General features: G+C 45.6%; 1 protein-coding gene across 3 annotated transcripts in view; it reads left to right on the top strand.

Annotated features, from left to right (window-relative positions):
• Positions 1-19,872, top strand: part of LOC147728652 (histone PARylation factor 1-like) — a 126,672-nt gene that overhangs the window by 27,354 nt on the left and 79,446 nt on the right. For all 3 annotated transcript variants that reach the window (XM_086962424.1, XM_086962425.1, XM_086962426.1), the window contains exons 3-4: positions 3,178-3,364; positions 7,278-7,376. In XM_086962424.1, the coding sequence (XP_086818550.1) occupies positions 3,178-3,364; positions 7,278-7,376 (286 nt within the window). The remainder of the gene's footprint in view (positions 1-3,177; positions 3,365-7,277; positions 7,377-19,872) is intronic.

Raw genomic sequence — 19,872 nt, 5'->3', positions numbered from 1 at the left:
TGCGAAATCAGGTTCCTTCTCATAGCTTATTTAAAACGATGCTGTCTTCAGCATCCATAATCAGAAAAGTACACTATTCCACTGCCATAGTGGACAGTGGTGGGGAGCAGCAGTTACGTGGATGACCCCAAAGAGAACCCCAGCCTCCATCCCATCCCCTGCTTAGTTAACCTCTCTCACTCCCGGCCAGGATCCTTTTGTTAAAGTCCCTCCACCTCGATTGCACCAGTATCTGCTCCTTTCATTGTTATTTCCAGTTCTCCGATGGCTTGCCCTTCAATGGCGAATATCTTCATGGACTGAAAACAACCTAGTAGTGAGAGCTACTTAGTAATCCAATCATTAAGTGATCAAATGAAGTTGCATTTAATGTGCCTCAGATTGCCTGGTCCAAGACACTCCCATTACCACCTTTCCTTCAACTATCTTCTAATCGGGCTGTTCAAGCTGTCCCCTCCCTGAGATTCTCCCCAGTCCCCTGCTTCTGTAAGGTTTCTTTTGTTGTAGCTTTTACTCAGGCCTAGGATGGCTGTGCTGGATTCCTCCATGCACCTGCCTTTGGGCTTTCCTGGGGATTTTTCTTTCAGCATGGCACTCCCTCCAAGAGCCAGGGACCCACCAGGAGGCAATTTTAGCCAGACAAATCGACGTTTTACCTATTTTGTAGTGTTTGCAAACTCTTTCATAGAAGAAATTTATAGCTTGGAATGACCCTTCACCCAGGAAATTTGGTGAGGCTCCTTAATTTGCCCCGATAGTATGGCCCTATACAACTGCTTTATAGTAAGGAAGTTCTCTTCATTTTGTTCATGTGGATTCAGCCTTCTGCTCCTCAGCTACTCTGTGAAGCCTCTGCACTGTCCCAGTTAGGGGTGTTTCTGGGTGTCAGTCCTGCGTCACCTGAAGCTTCTCCCCTTCCCTCTTAGAAATATCTTTTTGCAAGGGGCTTAACAGGGTTTCTCACCATTCTGTTCGAGTTCCAGGTTTCCATCAAGATGTGCCTCGACTGTTGGCATCCTTTGGATGTGACTGTTAAAGCAACGCTTCTGAGAGGGATTTCTTTCACTGGAGAGAACTAAAAACCTGCAATACAGAAAAGTCTTCACTTGGTTTTAGATCTCTTAGAGTCACTGCAAACAGACAGTGGTTAGCCAAAAAAGGATTTCTTTCTGCTGTGGCTTTCTACTTTATGGATTTTTGCTACCATGTATCTGGCTGAATTTCTAAAAGTTTGTTGATCGTAATCCACAGACTGGTTCATGCTACCCCAGTGGTGCCTGTATCTGGCTGAATTTCTAAAAGTTTGTTGATCGTAATCCAGAGACTGGTTTATGATACCCCAGTGGTGCCTGGGCGGACCACTGTGGTGTAAGTGATTTCTTGAGGTCTGAATCAACTTCCTTTTGTGCGGTTTCCCTTTCTAGATGCCTTCACAAACTAGTTGCTGCAACTCGTGCTTTTGGGGGTTTGATATTCTCTATAAAGTGTCCTCTTATTTGGTATGTTTTGATATTGGCATCATTATTTAATCCCACTTACGTGTTTAGGACTCCTGCCTGATGTGGTCTGTTGCTATGTTGGTTACTGAGAACAGTGTTTGTGTTATGGGAATTCCTTTCCTGCATGGGGGAAATCTTGTTTTGCATGTGCCTGTTATATTTGACAGTTTTTGTTCGTCTTGCTGCCTCTTAATTAGAAGGTGTTCTGATGGCATTTGCTGTTGCCGATGCATTCGACCTTATGTTCATTTTCTTTTTACCTATATGAATGATGTGTTTCTAAAGGCAGCATTTTGTCTTTGAAAGAGTGTCCCCGGTGCATTTTTCTGGCTAGGTCAGGCTGCTTTGCAATCTTCCCACAGATGTGGAGGAAAGGGGTACTGGAGGTAAAAGTGAAACCAAAGTACCCACCATAGTAATTCTTGCACTGGTCGCCCTTAACTACTTTTCTCCAGAATGCATACCAACCCATTACACTCTTTGCGTGGCTAGGGTGCCCTCTAATGAAAAATGATGAGCAGAGATCTAAGAGCCTGACATGGCACAACCACACTTGCGGCCACATGCATCATTGTAGCCGTTTGCGATTTCTTAATTACGAAAATTAAGGAATCTCAATTAAGAAATCGCAAAAGGCTATATAGCAAGGAATCGCAATTTTTTTTTTGCGATTTCTAAAAATTCCTTAATTGCGATTCACAATTTGCGAATCGCAATTAAGGAATTCCTATGGGCCAAGAGGCCCATAGGAATCAACGGGAAGTCATTCTCAATTTGCGATTTGCGAATCGCAAATTGAGAATGCAATTTCAAGGGTGCCCCTGCACCACTGAAATATAACTTTGTGCATTTTTTCACACGCACATGCCCCAAGGGCATGTGTGTGTGTGTAAAATGAAACTTTCAAAAATGCACTTTTGTGCATTTTTGAAATTTTTCGCAAATTACCATGAAGGTGAACTTCATGGTAATTTACCTCTCCCTATTTGTGAATTCGCAAATTTAAAATGTTCATGCATTGCATTTAAGAAACCGCAATTTGAGATTTCTTAAATGCAATCGCAATTTTAGAAATTGTAACAGAATTGCGATTTCTAAAATTGCGAAAAACATGATGCATCCCAATTTTGTCAATTGCATTCGCAAACGGCCGAAAATTGCGATTCGCACTGTTTGTGAATGCAATTGACCATGATGCATGTGCCCGTTGGAGCTTGTTGTCTATCTATTTTTCATAACTAGTTTTGATATCTGTATAAATACTGGTTTTGTTCTCCTGGTTTGGTCATTGCACGAGTCTGTGGAAAGAGGAGCGATGGACTGACGACTTACAAGAGACATCAGGGAGAGTAGGTTATACTTGTGTGTAAATTTTGTAAGTTAACAAAACATTTGGGTCTGAGCCCCACCCCCCTCAAAACCATTTCTGCAACATCCGTTTAGCTTTGTTTCAACTCGAGGATGTTTTCATGAATTAAATTTCTGCTTCCACCTAGAACAGCCTTTGAAGACGTTCCATTCTTTAGAATTTTTTTTTTTTTAAATCTAGCTTACACTTTTTCCTATCAGTATAAAGTTCAATAGACCATTTAATAAAAAAATGTTTGCGTGTGCAGTGTCTTTATAGTGACTTCAGCGTGCTACAAGAAGGATGGTAATGCAATTTTTGTTTTTTCAGATGCTCTCAAATCAAGCCTCGGGCTTCAGCTTGTTGGTCCATATGATATACTCGCTGGGAAACACAAAACATCAAAAAAATCGGAGTTAAATTTCAACCTACACTATCGGTTTTTCTATGATCCTCCTGAATTTCAGACTATTGTTGTTGGCGACAGCAAAACACAGTACCATATGGGATATTTTAGGTAAGACACTGACTGCACAGGTGTTTTGCTTTGCCACTGTTTAGAAACTTGTGTTTTGCTGTTACTTGCTAGCCCAGTGATGTGCGGATCAGGGTAATTTTTCATTTATGTGTACGCTTTGGGGTGCTTTACGGAAGTGATGAAGAGGTTTACTTGCATGATGCTGTTTGCTATAAAACTTTCATTTCATTCTACTTAATTTCATATTAAAATAAAGTCTGTTATTTAGTAGCTATTCTCTGAGGTTAATTGGTTCAATGTTGCATATGTTTTGGTAAATACATAGCAATGAAACGTTACTTGCACATTTCTGATGAAACCAAAATACTCTTGGGCCTGAACATCTCTCCACTGATTACAAATATCAGTCCGAATGTAGACTCCGCTTCTGAGACACTTGGTTGAGGTAACTGTGTTCTCAAAAAATATGATTTTGAGCCCAAATTAAATTACTTTTATTCATTGCCTACTTGTTTTTTGCTCAAAAGCGTTTGGGCCTGAGGCACCACCGGACGAGTATGTTTCCCAGCATTTTCTCTGTATACCCACCCTGTGCGAGTTCTCCAGATTGTTGGGACATAGCTAATTGTTGAGGTGGCTCTTTTATTGAGAAGTGATGGTCATCTTTGATAGATTTAAGCCTTTCCCTTTATCTTTATGTGGAAAGGGGGAAGATGGTGTGGTGTTTTCTAAGCCTATTTATATGTGCGTGTCCAAAAACTTCTTTGGGAATGGTTAAAGTGACTTGGATACACTACCACATTTATTCTGATGTTTTGGCCCATAGTAAAAATAGTAAGAAGGCACGTTTTACTCGTTTAAGTCTGCGTCGACATGTGTCGCTGTATCTCTTGTAAAAGACACGCAGTTAATGGACGGAATGCAGATCCAATTAAAACTTTCACCCCCAGTCAAGAGATCCGGGTTAAATCCATCATTCTTTTGCTCACCATGCCACCCCAGTTTAGACCTAACCAAGTAATCAGTCAAGCCCGAACTGCCAAACCAGATCCTCCCTGGACCAGAAACCAGCATCTTGGGACCGGTTTCGGGGTTTCACCCCTCATCAGCCAGGATAGCTTGAATCCAGTGGCATTGTAAGCCCGAAACCGGTCCCAGGACGCTTGTTCCCAGTACAGGGAGGACCTGGCCTAGCAGTCCGGGCTGAATTATTCCCATTGGGCGCAGGTTCAAGACTGATTTGCATATGGTTGTGTTCAAAATAAAAAATGGCATGGTGAGCAAAATAACAATGGATTTAGGCCCAGATATTTGTACTGTGGTGAATGTATGACCTTCTTCTTCATTCTGTTCATCAATTGTTCTTTCTGCATTTGTCACACTGTCTCTTGTGGCCAATTTGTGAGACAACTTTTAGGGCACAAGCATGAGGTGTTGGCTTGAAAGGGGAAGCAGGATGAAATTGAACAAACTAGTAGGTTTCATTTTTCTGTCACAGATCCATTGATTAGTAGACTTGCCTTTGACATCACTTTTTACCTCTTTCAAAGAGTGTACCATAGATTTTAAAACACCTATTGAGTTGTTACAGAAAACTGTTATTTCTGAAGTTGGAGATTAATTCTTACTATTTTTATTTTTATTTTATAGAGTTTTACATAGCACTAACTAGACCCCGAGACACAGGGTATCGGAGCGCTTTACATGAGCACCAGTTTCGTTACAGATGAACATATTCATTTTTAATAGGCACTGGGAGATTAAGTGATTTGCCCAGAATCGAACCCGGTTTCCCAGTTTCAAGGTCTACCCCCCCCCCACCCCCACCCCCCTTCTAGCCGTAAGGCTACAACACCACAATAAGACTGTACCTGTCGCTGTCAATTAATGGCCTTCTATATTGAATGTCTCCTTAAACGAGCTCCTCAGAGAGCAGTATTATAATCCTCCGCAGCAGAGAAAGCTCTTGGGTTAAGAGTTGTATCTTTTGTATGAAGTTGCATGTTCTGGCACTTTCAGTTTCCTTTTTCGCAACAATTAAAATCTTCAAACATTCCAGTATTTTTAGTCTTCCGTGGTCTCAATCTGGTAAATTGGGTGTGGAGGTCACATGGCCTCTCAGTAATTGCAAAATTCTCCAGAAAATGTTAATTAAAGCACTGCAAAATAAGCATTTTGCCAGACCCAAACCTTCCTTTTTTAATACATATTCCTCCTAGACAGCCACACACAATAGGGGTTTAGGTGTGACTAAATGGGATATCACTGGCAGGATAGGAGGGAGGACCTGGGCCCATCCTCACCTAGATCTGTATAGGCTGTGTCCCATCTCCAATCAACGGGCTGCATAACCCCTGCAGTTAGTCTGGAACCAGGGCTGGGAAGGCCAGACATCTGTCCACTTCTAAGACATCCACACTTAAAAGGCACAACTGTGTATAAAAGAAGGACCTTGGGCACCACCACTTCAGTACACTAGACCTGTGGATAATCTGCCAGCAAGAAACACTGCTGTGATGTTGAAGGACCTCCACTCTGATGGCCTCCTGCTTTGCTGTACAGACCTGCTGCCCTCTTGCCTGGGTTAGTTGGACTGGAACTGCATCTCTTGAACCCAGAGTGACTCCAAGAGCTAGTTGGCTGGCCTCCTGATCTGAAGTCTCAGGGACTTAACAGGTTTGCAACAACCATGCACCCCGACTCTGCCATCCGTGAGCTTACCCAGCCAAGTGGTTCCACCCCAGTTCTGAACCCTTGGATGTGGGCCTAAGGTGCTTGCTAGCGGAACAACACATCTACTCTTCGGAGCAACGTATTCCCGAGCAGAACCGATGCATCTCCACTGCTGAGCTGTGCACCTCCAAGCAGAACCAACTTATCACCGCTGCTGTGTGGATTGGATCCATTGCAGAAATGCGCATCGCCTCTGCAGCCCTCGGAACTGACACATCGTCCTGACGGTGCGGTGCATCCACAGCCCAGATCCTTTCTTCGACGGCCGTCTTAACGCCGCCGGATTCTGCATCGCAGCTCCTTGGAACCAATGCATCTCCCACTGGGTGCCGCATCCCCAACACTGGTCTTAGCATCACAAACCCCATCAGAGGGATCCTCTATGAAGCAAAAGGGCCTTTCACTGCAGTCTTGCCTTATCCTGTAACTGATACATTGCTTCAGCTGCACGGTGAATCTTGAACGCAAATCCACACAGGATTTACCGTACATTGTTCATCTGGCCTAACTGGGGCACTATAGCTGGCCCATGTTCATTACGGTTGGCCTGATCTTGTGACGTTGCCCCAGTCCACCGAAACCAGATACCCTTGGTTGGTGCTTTGCTCTATTTGTAGCTATTTTCACTAACAAACTTTCTAATTCAGTATCTCCGGTTCTATAAATTTAATTTTTGTTGTTTTGGTCTCGTTTATTTATTAATTACTCTATTTTTCTAAATCTCTTGTGGGATTCTTTTGTGGTGTTTTTCATAGTTTTACTGTTTGAGGTGTTTTGCAAATGCTTTAAACATTGCCTCTGAGTTAAGCCTGACTGCTCTGTGCCAGCTACCAACAGGGTGAGCACAGGTTGATTTGGTTGTGCCTTACTCTGGCAAGGATTGTGGTTGCTTCCTGGCCATAGCTTACACTCCAGCTGCCCAACAACCTAACTTCTTACTATCCCAAATTGAAGTACTTGAAAAAAGTATTCAGAAACGTTGTAAATCTACTCCTAGTTGAGATTTGAATGTAACATTGTCTGTTTTGCCAGTGCTCTGATTAACATTGTGGGCAAGGTGGTAACATTGAGGACATTTGGAATTAATTTGTAGTGGTCTTGTGTTTCATAATCACCAATAGTTTTAGAATAGATTGGAATTATACATAAAATAGAATCTTATGATCTAGAGTGAGATTTTGCATTCTCTAATGTTTGTTTCTACACTGTTAATTTTCAGGGACTCTCCAGATGAACTACCAGTGTTTGTTGGGGCAAATGAAGCAAAACAAAATGGAACCATTATTCAAGTTGGCGATAACATTTTTGCTGCGGTCAGGTGAGAATGTAACAATTTTGACTAATAATATAATGGTTCTTTGCTCCAGATCTTTTAGATTCTTTTTATTTGTAAATATCTTTATTGTATGTATGTATGTATTGTATGTATTGGCATTTATATAGCGCACTACTTACCCGTAGGGTCCCAAGGCGCTTCGACCGCTGCGAAACCCTTCCTGGCTTCCCTGAGAGATGGTCCCTTAATGGGTATCTCCAGGGTGAGACCAGGCATCCCCGGCGGTCTGGTGGGGCCGTTAGTGAAGATGAGGCAAGCTAATGCCCAGAGTTGCCGAGTGTGATCGCTGATCAGAGTGGGCACCGAGGCGAGAGAATTATCGAGTCCGCTGACCCTGGTCCAGAAACCTGCCGTGCCGGGAATCGAACCCTGGTCCCGGGCCGTCCTCTGCTCTCGGGTCTGCCGCCTCTAAGGTCAGACAAGCTAAAATACAGTTACATAATTGTATATTTTCATAATCCAGTTACATTATCCCCAACAGAAAATCGTTCTACAAGATACCATACAGTTGAGTATTCTTCATAATATACCACTAGGTATTGCTTTGGGATTGACACCATTCTATTAAAGAAGACCATATTCTAACCCCCTTTTGATCCGTTTCCTGCCTTTCAGTTTATAAATAGCAGCCTTCAGATTAGAGCTTGCTAGTAGCCTAGCTAGCCACTGATGAGAGGACGGTGCAATAGGATCCAGCCAGGCCGAGGCTATACATATTCTTAACACTGCCATAGCAATAAAAATCAGTTCATGACCAGTTCTGGGATTCCTAGGCTCTGTGGCCCCTAGTAGGATAACTTCACTAGACAGGGCTATATTGCTTTTCAAAACGGCAGACCGTAATTTCTCAATGTTATGAGAAAGAAAGAAGTTAGTCCATCACAAGTAGAGAAGATATGTACACAATCAGGATTGAATAACTTGCATCTAGGGCAACATGTCCCTTTGCCACTCCCCCATTTGGCTATTTGGTCTGGAGTGTAGTATAGGAAAAAGCATGTTTTACAGAACTGTACTTGGAGTTTTGTGGACATAGGAATTGTTTGAGACATTGAGTAGGCATAGTTAAATTCATCCACAGTTTTACCAATTTTCCCCTGCCACTTCTGTGAAGTTTTCTCCAGATCATACGGAAGCAGCACATTTAACAGGGAATATATTCCCCCAGTAATTTTTTATTTTTTATTTATTTTTTTTAAAAATATGAATTAATGTTTCCACTAGGGTTTTTTTTTTTTCAGGCGGAGTCCCCACCCTTCGTAATAAAGTTTGTGATTTGGAGATATTTAAAAAAAATCCCACCTGTCCAGTTGAAAGTTTTTCCTTTAGTTCTTCAAAAGATTGTATCCGAGGGGGGCGTGGCTAGCAAGGCAGCATGGCGGCTGGAGGCTGTTAGAGCTCTGGTGCCGCCGGGGGAAAAACGATCCTGAACGCCGTGACGGAGGGCCGTCCTGCGCCACCGAAGGTGGGATTCTGCATCTAAAGTGCCCCGCTTGACTCGACGGAGGTTTGAAGGCTCTGGGAGCTGCGGCTGTCTGGCGGACTGCGAACACGCATCTGCGGCCTTGCTCCTCACTGAGATCCGGGGCCTCGAGTACGGGCTGAGCCCGGGACTCGGTGCGCTGCCTGCCGCGGCGTCGGAGGCTGCCCTGCAGTGCTTGGCTGGTGCGACGCCCAATGACTAGCGGAGCCCGGGGGTGCAAGCTGCGACCACCCCCTCCCCCCTCATACCACTGGTGCAGGAGTCGAGGGGTCTGGGGACGACTACTCGGAGGAGGAGACTGACGCACGGACGAGAGCCCTACCTGCTGGAATCCCGGGACCGCACCACGCTGACGCCCTGGAATGGAGCCTGGTAAGGCTAACGCTGAGTGGGGGCCACACGGGACACCGAGGACAGAGCTGCACTGACCCCATCTGCTGTTCCCCCGCTACCCACCTCTCCCCCCCCCTCTCTCCCCTCCCCCCCGCTGCCATTGCTGCCACTGGAGGAGCGCGAAGGCGGGACACTGCGAGAATTGGCAGCCTAGAACGGGGCTGGAGGCATAGGAAGAGCCATCGGAACTACCCTGGGTGAGGTGGAGGTGGTGGACTGAGGGAGACCACCGGCCTGGGACTGCGCTGCGCCGGAAGGGTGAGGACCCGGACGGACGGCCTCAAACCCAGCGGCGACGCGGGAACGGCCCGAGGGACGACAGGAGGGGCGGAGTCAGACGCCATTGCTGCCCTAGGCGAAGAGTGCAAGCTCGCCCAACCTGGACCCCAGGACACGGCGGAAACTGGTGCCCACCCTAAGCGCTGGTCCCGGACGCCCCTTTGAAGTGAAGGACGGTGAGAGTGACCTGCAACCATGGTACGGAAAGGGGCGAAGACCACGGATGGCAAGGAAGGGGCATCTGCGGGGCCTACCCCGGACGCGGGCCTGGAAAGTTCCACACCTCTAACATTGACCTCTACCCTCTCAAAAGACCAACAGGGGGACAAACTGGACCTAATAATCAAAGAAATCAGAGACTCTAGAGCCGCGATGGAGACGCCACTAATCTCACTGCTTAAAGCCGACCACGACAAACTGGCGGACAAAGTCAAAGACCAAGGGATGACGCTGACTGATCTCACCCAGACGGTGGCGGAACACACTGCGTCAATCCACCAAATCCAACACCAGGTGAAAACTCTTACGGAACGCTTGGAGGACGCAGAAGGCCGCAATCGACGCAATAATATACGCGTCATTGGACTTCCGGAACGCAGTGAGGGGCCCCACGCGACGGAATTCATGGAGCAGTGGTTCCGAGATAACGTAGCTGCTGAGGGATTATCGCCGTTCTTCTGTGTGGAGAGAGCACACAGGATACCCACTGGCCGACCGAGACCAGGACAGCAACCACGGCCACTGATGGACATTGAGGAGAACCAGGACCCGACCCAAGACTCAACGGCCAGCGGATCCAAGGATGGATTGAATCATGCGGAGGACAAATCAGGCGCACGTAGCGCAGAACCGAAACTGCGAAAACCTACTGCCCAAAAACAGAAACCAGGACCGGAAGATGCTATAGCAATGTTGGGCTCCTTCAGGGAGGAACATGAAACAATAACCACGGACACTGAAGACCGCACGGTACATTCGAACTCGGAAAACAGTATGGTGTTATTCCCAACTGTAACACCCAGAGCGGCGGATGACCTTCTGGATAATGCCCAAGAATGACTCCTAACATGGATGGGACGTGGAACCCCAAGTCAAGTTGGTATCCTTTTCTTTAGTATAACCTGAAGGTACAGCCAAACCATGGTGGGTGAGGGGGACCCATAGACTGGGTACAGGATTGGGATTATATAGTGATAAGTTGACTCTTGTGGTGACCGAGGCGAGCTCTCTAACTATTGTCTCTGACACGAAGACCTCATGCTCCCCGCACTCCTGTACCACACAGGAATATAGCATTGTATAAGCAGGACACAAGGGCCCCCACCCCCCCCCCCCCCCTCCAAAAACATGGCTACCAGAAATAGACGATTGTATGTTCCTCTCCCGGCGGCGCTGTTGAGCCGGCGGCACAGATAAGTATGGCTCTTTGGACACGGCCCAAGCTTAGCCGACCCCCAAGAAGCGTATGCAACACAGATTGTTTGGTTATGTTTTACAGTTCCATGTTCGGCACAGCAAGGTTCCGAGGCTGCGCCTGCAGAGTTAGTGGTTGGGAAGGGGTGGGAACCGTCTCCTGGCTAGTATTGAAGCTGTACACACTGAAATTTAAAATAATACTCATGGTAATACCTGAATCTGAATCTGGATATGGCTGATGCGAAAGGGAAATACAGGCTGGTTACCTGGAATGTGAGAGGGTTGGGAGCGGTGCAGAAGAGACAGAGTACATGCCTTTTTGATTCAACAGCAAGCACACATAGTGTTCTTACAGGAATCCCACCTAACACAGTCCGAAGCACACACATTACGGAAAAAGTGGAGCGGTACCATATTATCCACTACATACTCTGCTTTCTCCAGGGGGGCCACGATATGGGTGAGATATGGTACCCCTTTTGTGGAACTGGAAAGGAGAGTGGACGAACAAGGGCGGTATTGGTGAAGGGCACACTAGATGGTATAATGGTGGTTTTGGGTAGTGTCTACGCCCCGAAATTCGATCAAGACAGATTCCTCACAACCGTTGGACGGGCCTTAGCAGACTGGGTAGACATTCCCTGGATCCTGGGGTGTGATTGGAATATGATACTAGATGTGGACCTAGACAGATCACACCCTCCCCTCCAGGCGGCAGGGGTACACAAACTGTCTGACTCCTTTAGGACATGGCTCCAGGGATGGGGCATGACGGATGTATGGCGCTCGCTACACCCAGCACACAAAGACTACTCGTACTACTCCCCATTGCATAACCTACATACCCGACTAGATAGATTCATCTGCACCACCTCCATAATGACAAGTTTAAGTTTATTTTATTATGATAAGGAACTCTTTATGAGATCCACATAAAACAACATATACATACAAAACAAGAAATACGTAAAATATTATTCCATCACAAATTACAAAAGACATCTTAATACAGGTCCAAAAAACATTTAAAAAAGTTGTACAGTTTAAAAGCAAACATTTCATTAGGTGGGTTAATCAAGGCTGCCTTAAACGAAGAAGCAGATAATATATTAAGTTGTAAGCAAATTGGTCTTAACCATCTACGCCTGCACGGCATCAGTGTAGGACAAACAAACATGACGTGATCTAAGTCCTGGTCAAACAATTGACAAAGATCACAGCATGCCGAATGACCAAACCAGCTGGCATGTAGAACTTTCAGCGGAAGCAAATTATGTCTTAGTAAATATACCAGGCGCCTAGCACCATGGGAGATGTTCCAGTACATATACGGTTGAGCTTTCCGCAGGGTATAAGATTCAATAACAGGCGTAGAACCTTTTTTCGCTAGACAGAGGTCTCTATCCTGACAAAACCCCAATTCCCAAGTGGCTGACCTCAGAACAGTTTTTAATTGATGAGAGGACAATAAGAATAAAGTCTCCTCGTCCAATTTCAATTGTAACACAGCAAATCTGAAGTTTTTTACAATCAGTGAGAAGTCATTAAAAGATCCTAATAATTCATTTTTTATAAGATCTCTTAGGGTATTAGGTTCACCTTTAGATAGAGCTACTACCCAACGTATAATACTTGCCAGACCTTGAACCCAGCTGCTACGTAAACCCAGTTCCTGTCTCAAGGAGGCAGTTGAATTTGCTGTACCTACTGACATTAAACTACGTAAAATTTTCCCTTCCGCAGAGTTTAAAAAACTCCACTTTTTTAGATCAACTAACTCAATTCCATATAACAGGGAGGCCGGCACTTTCGCTCTGAAAACATCTAAAAGAATAGAAAAATGCCTTCTACCTGTGGCTTTATACAGGGAAACTAAACTCTTTCCCTGCGAAATAGCCTTCCGAGAGTTAGAGTCAATGTGTTGTTTATCACTTAAGTTATAAGTGACAATTTTGCCTAGGAAGGTATAAGATTTCACACAATCCAGTTTTTTTCCCCCCCACAACCCATGGATAGTTAAGGCATTTAGGCTTCTTTCTACCAGAAAAACAAATCACCTTGCTTTTTGCCGTGTTTATTGATAAGAAATGGCTTTCAGCATAATCGGAGAGTGCATGCAACCGCTTGTTCAGGCCCTTTGGCGTGAGATCCAAAATCAGGATGTCGTCTGCATACATAAGGCATGCAATTGCAACTCCACCCAAGGACGGGGCAATACCGGTGCAAGCAGAGAGGGTGATGGGTAAATCAGCTGTATATAAGGAAAATAGCAATGGAGCCAAAAGGCAACCTTGCTTCAACCCGTTGGAAGTGGGGATTAATTTAGATACACCACGTTCACCTCCAAGTAGAACTCTGCACCAGGTGTCAGAATACAGAGCGCAAATTAATTTAATAAGGAATGAGGGCATACCTAGGTTAGATAACTTTCTCCACAGCAAAATTCTATCTACCTTATCAAAGGCGGTGGAGAAGTCAATAAAGGCGCCATACACCTGACCACCACAGACTTTCACATATTTTTCATTGATAACTTGCAATGCAGTCAGGTTGTCTAAAGTTCCATGATTTTGTCTGAAACCTGTTTGCTCCATAGGGAGGATTTTATGTTCAAATACCCATTGATTCATTAAGGTAAGCAAACATTTTGCAAAGACCTTACCAATGGCATCAAGCAAGGCAATTTGGCGGTAGTTTTGCGGTAGATCTCTTGCCCCTTTTTTGTATAAAGGGACAATAATACTTCCTTTCCAGGATGGGGGAACTGTTCCGCTAGAGAAACAAATTTTAAACACTGGAAAGAGTATTTTGCTCCAAAGTTCACTCTGGTTTTTTAATACTGAAATTGGGATTTTATCAGGACCCATCGCACCAGAGGAACGCATATTCTTAATGGCACATTCAATTTCCTTTTCCGTTGGACATTCAGGTATATGTGAGACATTATCTGGATCAACATTAAAAACATGAGCATTATTATTACTGTACAACTTCTCGATATAGTGAACCCACACCTGTTCCTCAATGGCAATCGGCGAAGGACTGGCTCTGGTACCACAACCTTTGCCAATTAAGGACCAGAATGACTTGGCTAGACCATTATAAGAAGCTTCCCTCAGTTGGATCCAGAGGGCATCTTCCTTAGAACGTTTTAAGCGGGCCTTAAGCCTAACTCTCCTTCTTTTTAAAATAGACAACTTAGACTTAGCTTCTTGAGAGAAGAGTAAAAATTGCCCGCTTACAACTTTCTGTTTAAAGCCCGTAAAGAATGAGGGACTACAAGGGATTGTTTCACACCTGGTTTCTTTTTTGCACTTGTAGTCACAGAATCTAAAAAATTATTAAAACACGAAAGCTCTCTCCCTTCCCAGAGGGATAAATTCTCAACAGTAAAATTCAAAAGAGGCACCAGATTTTCAACAGTATAAGGGTTCCAAAAACATTTCCCTGAGCTGGAATCAAAATTCACAGAATCTATATCCAGACTCCATGGATCCACTTTCGGAAGATTAATAGAGACGGAAAGCATCAACGCATTATGGTCACTAAGATTAGTCTCAATGACCTTCATATCCTTCAATAGGTGAAAACCAGCATAATCTACCGTGATATAATCAATAATAGAATTTCCCTTATTAGATTTACGAGTATAAGCTGCTGGGATATCAGATGGAAGCCTCCCATTTATTATTAAGCATTCAACTTTAAGTAAACCATCTAATATAAGTTTACCTCTTTTGTTAGTTTTAATTTTGGAGGGAAACTGGGCTGATGGAATATTCAAAGACTCTTCCAATGGAATATTTCTAAACAGCTCCAACCCAGAGTTGGATATATTACAATTTAAATCCCCAAACATTAACACATGCGGAGCACTTTAGTTAAAAAAGTGAACAGAGTTTTTAGATCAGCATTAAAACTACAATTGGGGGGGGATATAAATGTTTACCACAATCAACAATCTATTAGGGCAATCTTCAAATACATCTTTTAGCGTTATTGCTAGAAACAGTTTTCCAGGATCTAGATAATGTGAATAGTTCCATTTCAATCTGTTAGATAACAAACATGCTAACCCTCCCTTAGCATGGCCTCTTCTAGTGCTGGTTGCACTGTAATCCAAAACAAAATAGTCTTTTTCCAAAGCTAATCTTCCTTCAACCCAAGTTTCCTGCAAACAGATTATATCTTTTTTCAGAGAATGTAGGAAACCCAATTTCTCCTTATAATCCTTGAATCCGGCAGAGTTCCATGAGATAAATTTCAGCTCTCTGTTAAAAATTAAAATGTTGTTTAGAACCAGGAGCTGATTTACTCGCTAGAACACCGGGTAACCAACTCCATTTAGATTGATCATCCTTCACTGTCTGCTTAAGGGGAGGGTTTTTGTATGAAACTAGCCTTTCATTCCTAGCCACACAGATTTTTAGGTCCTCTGATCTAAGATTTTACCAATCCGACAACGGCACTCCCATATTAGAGGGAAGTGGTAGTAAAGAATTAGCAAAAATACTTTGAGAACGTTTTTCCCCAAAGTATGGCATGACATCAATCCCTCTAACTTGTAATTCTTCTGCCCACTGAAGAACAAGATTTAACACAACTTTCGAATGAAATTTCACCCTTGTTGATCTTAATGGTTTCCCCATATAGGAGTTAAGGAGAAGTACAATGTCTAGATCGGATGTTTGAATTAATTTCAAACTTTCGATCTCTTTAAAACAGATCAATAGGGCGGATCTATTTAAAATTAAATCTGGTTCAAATAAGGGAGAAAAATCGAGATAAAACGTATCCACATTTATTTTTTCTTTTGGGACAATAACTGTCGTTGAGGATGGAACCTGAAAAGGTATTGCTGTAGGATTCAAGGAGGACGGGGATGGGATGACAGAGGGAGAGGCAACCTTAGAGGTAACTTGACAGGATCCTGCTTTAACATTACAATAAGAAAAGGGATTGGCAGAAGAGTAGGAAACCTTGGGAAGGAAAGGATTAGTAAAGCTTATAGGACCTAAACCAGAGGAAGGGGCGTCTTCTTTGGGCGAGACAACCCTGACTTCTACATGCGAGGTAGGAGACTGCTCCACCTGCGGGGAGTCATCTATACTTAATTCAGCATTCTTATCAAAAAGAAGTTTCCTCTGTCTTTTTTTCGCGAACCTTCGGATGGGTTTCCTCTTCTTCATTCTACTCTTTTTATATTTCAAGGGGCTCACTTTTCCCATTAAACCCGTATTTACTTTAGGAATCTCCTCTTCTTTACTTGCTGGCAAGGAGAATATCGGAAAAAGAGATGGAATTTCGGATTTAGGAATGGGAGGGGATGTTGCTATTACCTCTATCCTGTCACTAATTGGGGCTATGCAATTAGCGCCGGCCAAAACCACTTTGGAAGGATTGGAGACAGCTAAGAGAACTACAGGCTTCTTTTCCTTTTGATCTTCTGTCTGCGGAGAAGATAGAGCTGAATCCAAAACTGCCGAAGCGGAAAGAGCGCTTATTTTCGGAGGCACCAACAGAGATGCCGATGGTATAGGGAGATCTGGCACTAACTCCCTTTTACTTAACAAGAGAACTTGCAAAATTTGTGTTACAGTGTCAAAAATACATTCCGAACCTCCCACAAACTTTTCAAGTAGACTTAGAATTGAAGAAAGAATTGATTCCAAAGAGGACAAAGAATTAGAAATTAACCTCCCATTAATATTTGGAGACCCCTCAGCTGAATTGTTTAACACTGGACCTGAGCAAGATGTAAAATTTAATTGTGGAAGGGAAAAATCTAATTTATTAGAGGGTGTGCTACTTAGTGGACCAGTACTTGAAATCGTTATTGCTTCCACTAAAGGCTCACCTTTGGGGATCCCCTGTAACGATCCCACCCGCGCCCTATGAGCTGTTAAATCAATGTCAGGCAGTGTAAAATCATTCCCTACTACAGGGGGTTTAACTAACTTGGATGAAAAAAGATCAGTATTCACTGAAACTTTAGGAGCATCCATTAGTACAACTTGGGAGGGGATAATTTTGTCAGATTTTGAGGACTTATTCCCTAACGATTCAAGGGGGACATTCTGTTTCAGATGTACATTGTTTGACGCCGAAGGCAAGTCCCTTAGTACTACAGGACTAACTAGAATAGGCAAAGATTGACTAGTAACCAAGCTTAAACTAGAGGAAACATCAATGACCCCATTAACAGGCACCGATTCATTAGATCCTGGGATTTCATTCGGGGACTGCAAATCAGTGGGTTTATCTTTCCCTTTGTCCCATAAATTGAATAGCTGGCATTGACCTTTCAATTGCATGGAAGAGGCAATTTTGTTCCTTAGGGGGTTAGATTTGGTTTTAGACCCCGATCTCCCCACAATCACTCGCCCAGAGCGTAATTTTTTAGCCGTCGTGAAACTATTTTAAAAGGAGAGAGTAATAAAATGATAACAATTGTGACATAAGACGCCGGATGAACAAGACCTTAAAATGCAATACGAGCCTATGGTTACAACAACACACGGATTACCGAAGAACCAAGGGAGGGGGCCCAGCCCAGCCTTCTTCAGCCTCTGACGGCCTCAGACGGTCCCGCCCTTGTCCCGGGCTTCTCCCGGCGCGCTCCCGCGCGGCGGTGTCACAAAGGAGGTTTATAGCCGCGCTGAGGCGGGGGAGGAGCCAGCAGGGAGAGCGGGTCAGCTGCTGGTGATGCCGAGGGTCAGGCGCTCCTGGGACTTGAAGTCCTCGCCTGACCACGCTCGCAGCCCTGCCCACACCACCGCCACAGAGGCTCTGTTAGATGCAGTCACAGCGCACTTCCAGCAGCGCTAGCGGAAAACCAAAAGGCGAAGCGGGACCCGCGGAGCGGGTTCCGCAAGAAGTTGATGAAGGGTTGAAGGAAGAGCAGCTCCTGCGTGCTCGCAGTCCTAAGCTCCCTCATCAGTCCACACAGGCAACAGGTGAGAGAACAAGCAAGGAAACTGACGCGCTGGTTTTAGCCGCGCTGAGGCGGGGGAGGAGCCAGCAGGGAGAGCGGGTCAGCTGCTGGTGATGCCGAGGGTCAGGCGCTCCTGGGACTTGAAGTCCTCGCCTGACCACGCTCGCAGCCCTGCCCACACCACCGCCACAGAGGCTCTGTTAGATGCAGTCACAGCGCACTTCCAGCAGCGCTAGCGGAAAACCAAAAGGCGAAGCGGGACCCGCGGAGCGGGTTCCGCAAGAAGTTGATGAAGGGTTGAAGGAAGAGCAGCTCCTGCGTGCTCGCAGTCCTAAGCTCCCTCGTCAGTCCACACAGGCAACAGGTGAGAGAACAAGCAAGGAAACTGACGCGCTGGTTTTAGCCGCGCTGAGGCGGGGGAGGAGCCAGCAGGGAGAGCGGGTCAGCTGCTGGTGATGCCGAGGGTCAGGCGCTCCTGGGACTTGAAGTCCTCGCCTGACCACGCTCGCAGCCCTGCCCACACCACCGCCACAGAGGCTCTGTTAGATGCAGTCACAGCGCACTTCCAGCAGCGCTAGCGGAAAACCAAAAGGCGAAGCGGGACCCGCGGAGCGGGTTCCGCAAGAAGTTGATGAAGGGTTGAAGGAAGAGCAGCTCCTGCGTGCTCGCAGTCCTAAGCTCCCTCGTCAGTCCACACAGGCAACAGGTGAGAGAACAAGCAAGGAAACTGACGCGCTGGTTTTAGCCGCGCTGAGGCGGGGGAGGAGCCAGCAGGGAGAGCGGGTCAGCTGCTGGTGATGCCGAGGGTCAGGCGCTCCTGGGACTTGAAGTCCTCGCCTGACCACGCTCGCAGCCCTGCCCACACCACCGCCACAGAGGCTCTGTTAGATGCAGTCACAGCGCACTTCCAGCAGCGCTAGCGGAAAACCAAAAGGCGAAGCGGGACCCGCGGAGCGGGTTCCGCAAGAAGTTGATGAAGGGTTGAAGGAAGAGCAGCTCCTGCGTGCTCGCAGTCCTAAGCTCCCTCGTCAGTCCACACAGGCATAATGACTAAGTGCACGTCCTCAGACTATCTTGCCAAAACCTTTTCGGACCATAGGCCGCAAACACTAGACCTGCATTGGGGTAGGATACCCTCACCAGTCCCCACCTGGAGACTCAAACCCTCCCTGTTTGACAACGACCCGTTCCGCTCACACCTTGCTGACACATGAACCAATTATTTCAGGGAAAACTGGGACTCCACGTCCTCTAAATTGGTAGTGTGGGATGCAATGAAGGCTGTGATACCGGGGGCTGCGATTGGTAGGAGCCAGACAAGAAATTCATGGAAAACTCTGAAGTGGAGAACCGCCTGAAGGAGCTTGAGACTGAGGTGGGACTGGATCCAGAGCGCAAAGGCGACCTACAACTATGTAACATTGAGCATGCAGAAATACTAGAGACCTTAAGGGTTATTGATTATGGGGACTACCTGAGACGACAGCAGGCGGAAGCGGATAGATCCGGCGCATTGCTAGCCCGGCTGATTCGAGATGCCCCTGAAGCCCCAGTAATTACGAGCGTCCGGGATGCAACAGGCAGACTAGTCAACACACAACTAGAAATCAACAATGTGTTCAAGGCCCATCTAGAGGAACTCTATGCTCCTCCCACTGCAAATACTAGAGATGACGTGACTGACTTCTTAGGAGAATTGACGATCAAAGCCCTGACCCCAGAGACTCAGACGGCCCTAGCCGGACCCATAACGCAACAGGAAATAAAAATAGCTATCCACACACTTAATCGGGGAATACTCCGGGTATAGATGGATTGCCTGGGGAGTTTTACCAAGTCTACTCCGAGACACTGGCACCCGTGTTGGAAAAAATTTATAAAACTGCTTATGAAGCCGGCCATCTACCATTCACGACTATGCAGGCCTTGGTAATATCCATCCCGAAACCCGGCAGAGACACCCTGGATGTGGG

This window comes from Lissotriton vulgaris, chromosome 3_1 (genome assembly GCF_964263255.1).
Source record: "Lissotriton vulgaris chromosome 3_1, aLisVul1.2, whole genome shotgun sequence".
NCBI classification, from domain to species: domain Eukaryota; kingdom Metazoa; phylum Chordata; class Amphibia; order Caudata; family Salamandridae; genus Lissotriton; species Lissotriton vulgaris.
The sequence above is the reverse complement of the archived record's forward strand: the minus strand, read 5'-3'. Positions and strand labels throughout refer to the sequence as shown.